The sequence below is a fragment of the Gymnoscopelus microlampas genome (assembly GCF_963454915.1).
Source record: "Gymnoscopelus microlampas genome assembly, chromosome: 7".
NCBI lineage: Eukaryota > Metazoa > Chordata > Actinopteri > Myctophiformes > Myctophidae > Gymnoscopelus > Gymnoscopelus microlampas.
The window spans coordinates 4,833,498-4,844,515 of record NC_139944.1 but is presented as its reverse complement, the minus strand read 5'-3'; the positions used below and the strand labels follow the sequence as shown (position 1 = coordinate 4,844,515).

Sequence of the window (11,018 nt, the reverse complement as noted above, 5' to 3'; positions counted from 1 at the left end):
CGTTGTGTCTGAACTACTGAACACGTTCTGAACCTCTTAATACAGCGTTGTGTCTGAACTACTGAACACGTTCTGAACCTCTTAATACAGGGTTGTGTCTGAACTACTGAACACGTTCTGAACCTCTTAATACAGGGTTGTGTCTGAACTACTGAACATTTTCTGAACCTCTTAATACAGGGTTGTGTCTGAACTACTGAACACGTTCTGAACCTCTTAATACAGGGTTGTGTCTGAACTACTGAACATTTTCTGAACCTCTTAATACAGGGTTGTGTCTGAACTACTGAACACGTTCTGAACCTCTTAATACAGGGTTGTGTCTGAACTACTGAACACGTTCTGAACCTCTTAATACAGCGTTGTGTCTGAACTACTGAACACGTTCTGAACCTCTTAATACAGCGTTGTGTCTGAACCAACACGGTCTCACTCCGAAAACGTAGCCGGTTGCCTTTTTGTCAGAACCCCGCGACGGAGCCGAATGCCGTCGCTGGACGCCAGCGACGTAATTATGTGCCTTCCACGGTCACTCATAGACATTCATTGAGGTCCAAAGACGGCACATTGTGCCTTCCACGGTCACTCATAGACATTCATTGAGGTCCAAAGACGACACATTGCGCCGTCACAGGCGGGCCATTGATAATGCATTGGCATTTCAAAACGTGCGCTAAGAAGCTTGTTTGAAATGCACCAGACCACACGCCACCACCCACAAAAACCTGTAAATATTCTGAGTATTTACATACTAGTTTGGTAATTTTTCGATGAGTATTTGTTGAGAACGACACTTTTATTTAACTTTTGTATACCCGTGACGTCACGTCACTTTACTTCCGTATGACTTGATTGACAGTAGTAAAGATCCGATCAAAACTATTTATTTTAATCTAATAGATCTATATAAATGATCTGCTTGTCCACTAATCAATTATTCTGGCACTTAAATGCCTAATGTATGAACAATTCTAGCAATAAATAATTATTTGTAATTTCTTGATTCCTAGCACTCATAAAATCCCGCCTACTGCATCCGGATGTTCACCACGTCCACATACATGAAAACAAACATAACGTTTCCGTATCCGTTCTGAACCGGAAATGTGGTTATAGGCACATTTCACGTTCTGTAAAGGTTCTGACCTTCTTTTAAAGCTTTTTGAAACAAATAACAGCAGTCTTTTGCAGTCGCTTAGGAACAAATAGCAGCATTTATTTTTTCTCAAAACGATTTCATGTTTTTTGTAACATTTAGGACGTAAACAATCATATTGAGGGGCAGTTGTGCAGCAAAAACGTCATTACCAGCGTTGCCAGATTCTGTGAGAGAAACAAGCAACCACTGGTCTAGGAAAACAAGCCCAAAAGAAGCAACTATGGGCCACATGACTCATGAGCACTTCAAACATATACGTCAGCTGCTTGAAAATAGCAGATCTACAAGCTCACAACGTGTCGTGATGCGACGCGTTGTGAGCTTGTAGATCTGCTATTTTCAAATTCATTTTTTGGGGAAATTATAATAAGCATACCTGGCAACACTGGTATGCATATGTGCGTCTATGCCTCCCATGATGCATTGCATTGTTTTTCAACTACATCGCGGTAAGTGAAGTCTTGTTACTTTTTCATTTATTTAATAGAAATACATGTTAAATCTGCACCCCCACCACCACTAAATCATAGAACCACAACACAGGGTTGTTGCTAACATGTTAGGGTGTGTACAGTAGCAAGTTGGTCGGTCTGTATAAGTTTAAAACTGTTTTACAGTGGACATATCCCTAAGCTAACAAGCCATAACAAACAAACACAACAACATGAGCTCGGCTATTTGTGTGTGTCCCTCTTCATTTGTGTGTAGTTATGTATTCTATATGCCATGTTTGTTTGCACAACACTAAAGGCAAAACGAAATGTAATCATTGTTTGTGTTTCCCATTCTGAGTGTACAAATGGATGTTTTATTATGAATAGAATACAAAAGGATCCTATTGAGCCATAGTGCTTTCTTGTGGTTTAAGGGTTTGGCCATTTTTCATATACCCTGTGCTAAGTTTGTTTATAAAGACCAAGAGATCCTGAATATCAGTGCTTATATTGTTTAGTTACAGAACTGTAAGGGTCCATTTGGTGGCCACTGGAATATTTGATCTTAAGTATTATGCATTTATATCTTCATTTCCCTCCCCCCTTTACAGGTTTCTTTCTTTGTCATTCATCACCTTGTTCCAGTGAGTACCAACAACTTAAAACACAATAACACAACCACACATCTTTAACTCACAGCAAATACATGACAGAAATTGGAATAATGTGTGTTCAGTGTTGGACAAACTAAACAAATTTAGCACTCTATTCTACTAAGTTATTCTTTATTAAAGCTCTCTTACAAAATAAGTAGCTACACTTCTATTTGACTCTGAGTGATTGAATGAAACACAGAACTGTAAATGCTACAAATGGATGCACGTGGATAATTCTCTATGAATACCAACTGTACTCAACTCATTTGGTGTGCTGTTGAAGATGTATTGATGTAGCTTTTGTCAACCTGGTGAAGAAAATAGATAGAAACTTGAAAGCTACATCATTCTGAAAATAGTTGTAAAGGTTTTGAATGCCAGACTCTCACTTACATATGTTTTTAATTAAAACATTTGAGTACTTTATCCACCACTGGTTCTACACACCCTGCTTTCAAGTTTAGTCCCATTGTCATACAAAGTGTTTTGTTTTGTGCAGCCATTGTTCTGCAACCTGTTAAGTACTGGGAGCTGATGGTACTGTAGGTGTTGCACGCTATATGAGCAAATCAAATAACAGCATTTATTTTTATTTTATTTATTATTATTTTCTAATCAAACTGATCCCAATCCTGTTTTTTGTTTTGATCCAGATTTGAGTAGGTTTTCCTGATCTCATCAGATATCAGAGTGCTCCCAATCCTGTTTTTTGGTTTTGAACTACCCAAAATCCAATCTAGATAGGGATTAAAAGTTTTTAACTTAATGAGAATTAACACTTTACCCAATTTTATTGTAGGGTTTTATCTTAAATAGCTGATCTAAAAGCTCACAACACATTGCTATGCAACATGTTGTGAGCTTGACGATCTGCTATTTCTGAATAGCAAATTAATATAATTTGGGGTCCTTGACATTAAACATTTACGGTGCCACAGCCAGAAGAGTGTATTTGGTTCCTTCTGTACATTCTTACAATTATTATGAATAAATACATTGTGTAAAATTCTGGTTATTTTCTTTGTCTCAACAGTTCCAAAAATGACACGACCGAAGAAAAAGACATGTCCCAAATGCCAAGCCAATATGGAGGCCAGGAGGATGTCCTGTGGGACATGTTATTCTCTCCAATCAAAACCAGCAGTGGCTGCCAAAGTACTCAAGTATGGCCCAGAGTGGGCCAAAAGAATTGTTAAAGACAAGAATGTGTCTCGCCAAGTGGACAATATGTGCAGTAAGTAAAACTATACGTAGATCCTTCTAAAAAACATGTAAAAGTTGTAAAAAAATATATATTTTTACCTTGATGATTATTATATCAATACAGCTCATGAATAAATCTCAAAATATTAGAATATTACATAAGACCAATCATATAAACAATTTATAATATAGAAATATCAACCATCTTCAAGGTATGTTAATTTATGGACTCAATACAGTATTTTTAGGTTGGCTCAGACAGGGTGCCTTTTTTCCATGTGAATAATCGCATCCTGTGTGCAGTGGCCTTTATAGTGTCCCCCCCCCCCAGCTGTCAGCTTATTACATGGTCTTAGCTAGGTAGGTAGGTACTTTATTCTTCCCCGAGGGGAAAGGCAGCTCTCATAGAGACATCAATAAAAACACATTAGATGAAACAAAAAAAATGAATAATAAATAAATATGCATCTAAGCATCGTCAACCTACAATATTAAGAAGACAGACCAAACACTACTCAAGAGTCCGATGGCTTGCATCCCACATCCCCCATCCTAATCAGCCTGATCAAGCCAACCAGATGAGGACTTGTACAGTCTTATTGCTGCAGGCAGAAAATATCTCCTATAGCGCTCCTTCTTGCAACTTGGGACTGACTGTTACATGTAACAGTCTGTTGCTGAAGGAGCTTTTCTGCCCTGCCACAGTAGTAGGGAAGGAGAGGGATTGTCCATGATGGCCACAGTATCCAAAGTGGTACCGAGGACAGAACCAGCTTGATTCAGCCTCCTGCTGTCGCCTTCCTTGATACTACCCCTCCAACATACCGCCGCATACAGTACTGCGCTGACCACTACTGATTGATAGAACATGTTCAGCAGAGTCCTACACACCAAAGGAGCTGAGCCACCTCAGGAAGTAAATCTGCCCCCCGCCCTTCTTGTATAGGACATCTGTGTTCCCAGTACAGTCAAGTTTATTGTCCAATTGCATGCCCAGATGCTCTGGACTACCTCCACATCTCCCTCGATGGAAATGGGAGACAATGGGGGAGCCACCATCTTCCTAAAATGCACCACCATCTCCTTTATTTGGCAATTTTAGTAACAGGTGGTTCTGTTTGCACCACCTGACAAAGCTGTTCACCAGTCCTCTGTACTCCATCTCTTAACCTCTACTGACACATGCCACAATAGCTGAATCATATTCTGCATATTTCTGCAAAGGACAAGTTGCTGGACTTATATACTTGGCTGTCCTGTATATTGCTATTCTGTGTTAAATGTTTGTTTTTATGTGAATATAAATGAATGTGTTAGTGTCATCCACATTGGCTTTTAAATGTTTTTATTTTATTTGTTTTTGTGAGCTTGCAGATCTGGTATTTTCTGCATCCAAGTATGTCATATGTTGTAGTATAAATGAGGCTTTTAAGAGTTTCAGAAATGAATGACTTAGACGTGTTCCCAGAGAACATATAGGTTATCCCGGTCTGAATGGGTTGTGTACATTCATTGAAATTAGCCAAACTATAATTATTGTCAGCGAAGATTTGTAGTGTATAGTGGCAACAGGAGGGGGCCTAGTATAGAGCACTTTGGAATCAACTAAGTATAGGTTTTAAGTGGTTAGGCACTTAAACCCTATATACTTTGTTGACTGGAGTCCCCCATGGATTTGTACTTGTTCCCTTTACACCCAATCACTACAGCATCACTAAAGACACATAGATTTGGCTAATTTGCCCAATTTTTGTCCACAGCTAGGCGTTTATCTTGTGCTGCTTGTTGTGACTCTGGCATAGTTCTACAACTTAACAGCATTACCCCACATTGTCATTGTTTTATAGTAAGACATTATGATGTCACGTGAAGGCTTGACCAATCATGGAGACACCTAGCCTGGGATCCAGCCTGATTCGCTACGTTCGGCGGACTTTTTTCTCTCTCTCCGCTTATCAGTCTGGAATGCCTCCTATCTCCAAGGGAGGCGGGACATGACAAACGTTTCGAGTCGTGCCGTGGCTTCTGATTGGTCTGTGGTGCGGGGCGGGACAAAAAAAACAGTGGGATCGTTGTGATTCGTCATTCGTTTGAACAACATCCAATCAGCAACGACGTTGCCTAACGTAACATATGTAGTTCCAGTGTAGTTCTGCAAAACGAGTCAATGGGGTGCGTTCCAGACTGAGAAGCGAAGAGAGAAAAAAAAGTCCGCCGAACGTAGCGAAGCAGGCTGGATACCAGGCTAGGAGACACCACCCTTTTCCCCTCTGATGGGCTATGGGCATAAACAGCCCCTCTCTGATTGGCTATGGGCATAAACACAGATGCATAGAGATTCAGAAAATGTATAGATAGATGTAAAATACTGCTGACATTTACAAAGCATCATGGCTTAATGAACTTGTCTTTTCATCCTTCAAGTTTACAAGAAATGTTCCCAGATGAAAAGGTCCCAGGTCTACCCATATAAGGAGATAACAGGGAGAAGGACAAATGAGGTAAAAAAATATAGAACCCTATCTGTCTGTGTGTGTCTCTCTCTCTCTCTCTGCACACACACACACACACACACACACACACACACACACACACACACACACACACACACACACACACACAGGCTACATACACACACATAGGGGACATTTCTGTTTGGTCGATTATTGCTCTATTGTAACAAAGGTTCTTGGCAATAACTGTTATACCGTTGGGACGCATGTTTATTTACTATTTAAATGGTTCCCCATTTGTAGTGAAGATGCAATTATGGGATGAGCATTTATGGGTTGTGGCCACTAAAAATGTGACAAATCAGTCAGGGGGTCAGGGTTCCTACAAGGGTTTATTAAAACAACCCACTGTTCCAGTAAGTTAACTTCACGTCACCAGGCTTTCTGCTTTTCAATAGTGTGAGGAACTGTGAGGTCATTTTACTGCTCAGTGCTCAGATCCTGTTCAGACTACTTTAACCAGTAATTTGCACAAACCAGTTCTACACAAAGAGAGGCCGTTTCTGTACCCGCTCTAGACTCCAAAAAGTCCTGATGCTATCGCACATCACAATGGTTTGATGTGCAGATGGCGATTAATAGACATCGTCCAAGGCTAATAGTCTCACAGTGTATAGATAAAGGAAGCAGGGAGAGTATTGGAGCAAAGGTCTGACCTGCCCAGGAATCAACCTGGGGACTCAGTGTCAGGCGGTAGTATTTCCCATAACCACTTGGCTGTCGGCCCCACAGAACCATGTTAATTTGTATATTTGTCTTAAGGCTGATCATGACTGAGACAAGCAAAGGTACTAAAAATAATGGTATACCTTACCCAGTGATTTCTTATACTGTGTGTGTGTGTGTGTGTGTGTGTGTGTGTGTGTGTGTGTGTGTGTGTGTGTGTGTGTGTGTGTGTGTGTGTGTGTGTGTGTGTGTGTGTGTGTGTGTGTGTGTGTGTGTGTGTGTTTTTTAGGGCAACAAAGAAGTGTTGGTGCATTGGGCGCCTTGTCCTGCATGGTAAGACATTTTTGATATTATTCAATTGACACTATTTGCCCTACCAGAGGCAGTTGTTTCTGGTTGATCCCACAATTCTTTCTTCCCTCTCAAATTTGCCTTACTATTTAGGAAGGTTACACCTCATCTGTGTGGTGTTGCAGACCTGCCGATGGCCCACATTTTCACATCAAAGTACGCTGGTACAACGTGTCCAGTTAAAGTAGGCAAAATGAAAAGCTGACGACCTAACTTCCAGGTGCTTTTATCTCTCTCCCTCACTCTCTGCTGTGTGCAGCTGTGTGCTGTTCAGCGTAGAGCTTAAGATCTCAGCCCGAGGCCGACGGGTCTGCGCGGCGAGGGCTGGGCCGGGCCCAATTGGTCACGTATTTGTCGGGCATTGGGTTGGGTCACTTTTTGCCAGATCTGAAAGGTATGGCCTACACGAGCCTTTGTCACCATTTTGTCCATACATGGTATGTCTGGTTGTGGTTAGGTTTCTTCTGCATGAATAAATAGGCACAGACTACATGGTATGTCTGGTTGTGGTTAGGTTTCTTTGTCGGGTTGTGGTTAGGTTTCATCTGCATGAATAAATAGGCACAGACTACGCATGACATCACTATTATGTTACAAGTATAAATACAGATGGTATATATAAAACGTAAGACAAATATTTCAATTAGACCTTCAATGTCAAATATCCTGAAATATCGATCAATTACATTTTATTATCCATAAATTAGGGTTCCCCCTATCAGTATATCGAACAAAGTTCGATTTATTTAGCAAACCTTGCCGATGGAGTCCATTAAGAGGAAGAGGAAAAGAGAGATAGAACAGGGTACCTCCTTGACTGATGTTGATGTTGATTTGGTCTACCTCCCTAACGTCAAGGAAAAGCACCTTGATTTCTCTGAGATGAAAGGCGAAAGACGGAAAGACGAAAGTGAGGGAGCCTTCACTTTCGTCTTGAGGGAGACTTTCGTCTCCCTCACTAACGAAAAGCACCTTATGTGAAGTCCGGCTTAGGTCTGGCAGAACCAGGTCTCCTGGTCTTGTTTTTATCAGGCAGGCAAGCGCAGCGCGGTATCATGATGTCTCTGTGACTATGTAAGCTGCGCTCATAACTGTGGCTGTGAGTTATGAGCTACTTGATACAGTTGAGCATGTGTGACTGTGTGCGCTGTGGCGCAACAGTTGAGCGTGTGTGTATGTGGCGGTGGCCGCTGTGGCGTCTGCATGCATGCAGTGCCCAAGTGGAGCGGAGGACATTGTTGAAACCATCCACGGTCACTTTTGTATATCCTAATAATATTATAGACGTGTGAACTTTGTAGCTATAATAGCCTGTACACCTGTTGCCTGATTTAGCGGCGGCCGTCAGCCGTGTTCTCCAGCGAGGCTCCGATGTTTATTGTTCCTTAATTAGGACGGTGCTTGCTACAAGCTGGGTTTTTGTTTATATATAAAGACAGTTGGAAAGGGTAGAATGACTCTGTTCTTCGAATCACCAATATGTAATGACAAAAATATAAGGCTGCATGCAACAATTATACTTCTTTAGAATGTCAGGCTTCGGGCTGTGTTGGGCTCCAATTGTCAATTATGTATCGTTTCTGTCGGGCTGGGTTGGGCTGGGCTCACATATTTAGGCCCGATTAAAGCTCTAGCTCAGCGTATGGGCTTGATTGGCAGCTGCAGTCCACCGGCCTCAGCAGTTGAATTGGAAGCTTCTGTGTAATTTGCTTGTACAGCTTGAATGTACAGGAAGGTTACAAAATTCACATTGTTGGATTCTAGTAATTAATGACTGTTAGTCGACTAATGTTGTTAATGACTTCTCTTTCAGACTTCAGATATGGACTGTCTGTCACCAGTACTAGAGTAAATTGTTTTATGAGGAACTAATCTAAATTCACATCAGTCAAAATCAAAATAATGAAATTACCAGAAGTGGAATGTTGGCCGCTATGCTTCTTGTCTTATCTTTTTTACATGTAGGCATTAGGCAATAGACATACATGTGCATTAGGGCTGCATGATACTGATGCAAACACTTTTTCCCCTCGACACCAAATCTCGTCACCAAAAATTGATAATCTACAAACTCACGTCACGTCTCAGTGCGAGGCATTGTGAGGTTGTAGATCTTCTCTTAGAATGTTTCAGGTGGTTAATATAAAAATAAAAGGTGTCCCAGTGCCCCTTTTGAAGACCCATGGGATAAATGAATTTCTCTAAATAATGTATTTATACTTTACAGTGACAAAATCTGGGAAGACACATGGGAACCAGCCAAGAAGTTTCCAGAGGACAGGGCCAACCAGTAACCTCACGCCTAAAGGGTACGGTCCGATGAAAGTATGGCTGCCAGCTGATAACCCTCCCCGTATCCGCCTTCGTCTCACCCGATTGGACAGAGGTGGAAAACCAGCATCTACGCCATACTTTGAAACCACTACATCTCAGAGGACAATATTGTACTTTTACTTTGTGTTAATATTTATTTTGGAGATTTTGTTTATTATTAGAAAACATACATTAACCACTTCAGCCTTATTTCGGCCATTTGAAAATAGTCGATCTACAAGCTCACAATGGGTTGCGATGCGACACATTGTGATCTGTCTTGTAGATCTGCTATTTTCATATTACATTTGGAAACTTGAAATGGGACATTCTGCAAGATGAGCACTTTTAGTTTTGGAATACTTTGGAATACATGCCAATGCTTTTGCACTATTACTCAAGTCACATTTAACAGAGTATATTTCTACATTGCTGTATTGATTCTTTTACTTAAGTGAAACATGTGAGTTCTTCCACTGCCTATTTTATTCTGTGCAATATGTTTTCTTTGTTTCTTTCTTTGGTGTCATTAAAAGCCTTTTGCACTTTGAATGTTGTTTCTTCCAAGATGTCAATCTATACCAATCAACAGTGATATTAACTGTCTTTTGTCAATGAATGAATGTATCCTAGATATACTGGATATGAGCCAGATACTGTATGTAGGCAATACAGTGTCAGCTGCAGATAGACTATACAACTGTATGGACAGTTGTTTATTCAGACTCATTATCCAAGAAAACATATGTTTTACAAAATGAAATGAAGGTGATGCAAGGAGATACACACTTTTGATAATACATCATTTGCCAACCATGGAAACAATGAGAATTTAAAGCCATACACCCAATAACTTAATGGTTCAGACAATGATGATAGTTATCTATAAGAGGCTATGCATCATATGCCACTCATCTAGACTGTGGCAAAACAAAGCATCATGAAGCTGGAGTTTGGAAGCGCTTGTTTGGAAAATCCTCCTAACTCCTCACTCCTACTGACTCCTCATACCCTCTTTTGTGTGTAGACTGCTAGCCATGCATGAAAATCAATGTTATTTCTATATTCCTGAGGGGTTAACATGTAGACAATAAACTGAATGGGATCCAGGATTTGAAGCCTGGAGAAGAGGAAGATGCCTCAACAAGTGTTACAGAGAATGACCTGTTTGACAGATTTGTTTTGCATCATAGCCCACAAACAAACAAGGAACAGACTGAGAGGTGTTCGGACCTTTTTGATAAAAGGTAAAATGATTGTCATTTTAAAGCCCAAACCACACCAATGATTCGCGATGCAACTCCTTGCAACTAAACAGTTTTATGGACATGTCACACCAATGCAACTCCTTGGAACTGCCATTGGGGATAATGGTTGCGAGCAGTTGCAAGTAGTTGCATGAAACCGTTTGGTTGCAAGGAGTTGCATCATGCTAGCCAGGGGAATGAGGCTTAGGCTTAGGTAACCCTAACCTAACCCTAAACTACGTATCAGCTCCAACATGTAGTTTTCCTAATTGTAATGGATGACTATGTAAGTAAGGCACACATCAATATCTCAAACACATTTGGTTACTAAATAATTCCTGAAACATCTGTTTGACTGATTTTATCTAGGATGGCTCTGAAATGGTCTGAGAATGTATGACTGTTAGACTCATAGCTTGGAAGGAGATGGACATTAAACTTTGTCATAGGTCAACAGCAAAGCCATAATTTGAAAG

The 11,018-nt window shown here is 40.6% G+C and overlaps 1 protein-coding gene across 1 annotated transcript; it reads left to right on the top strand.

The window, feature by feature from the left end:
• Positions 1 to 1,601: 1,601 nt before the first annotated feature.
• Positions 1,602 to 9,785, top strand: LOC311049549 (uncharacterized protein). The gene is made up of 6 exons (XM_084063180.1): positions 1,602 to 1,608; positions 2,205 to 2,237; positions 3,283 to 3,483; positions 5,877 to 5,953; positions 6,921 to 6,964; positions 9,210 to 9,785. The coding sequence occupies exons 3-6, from the start codon at positions 3,291 to 3,293 to the stop codon at positions 9,274 to 9,276; spliced, it is 381 nt and encodes a 126-aa protein (XP_083919306.1). The 5' UTR covers positions 1,602 to 1,608; positions 2,205 to 2,237; positions 3,283 to 3,290; the 3' UTR covers positions 9,277 to 9,785.
• The last annotated feature ends 1,233 nt before the right edge of the window (positions 9,786 to 11,018 follow it).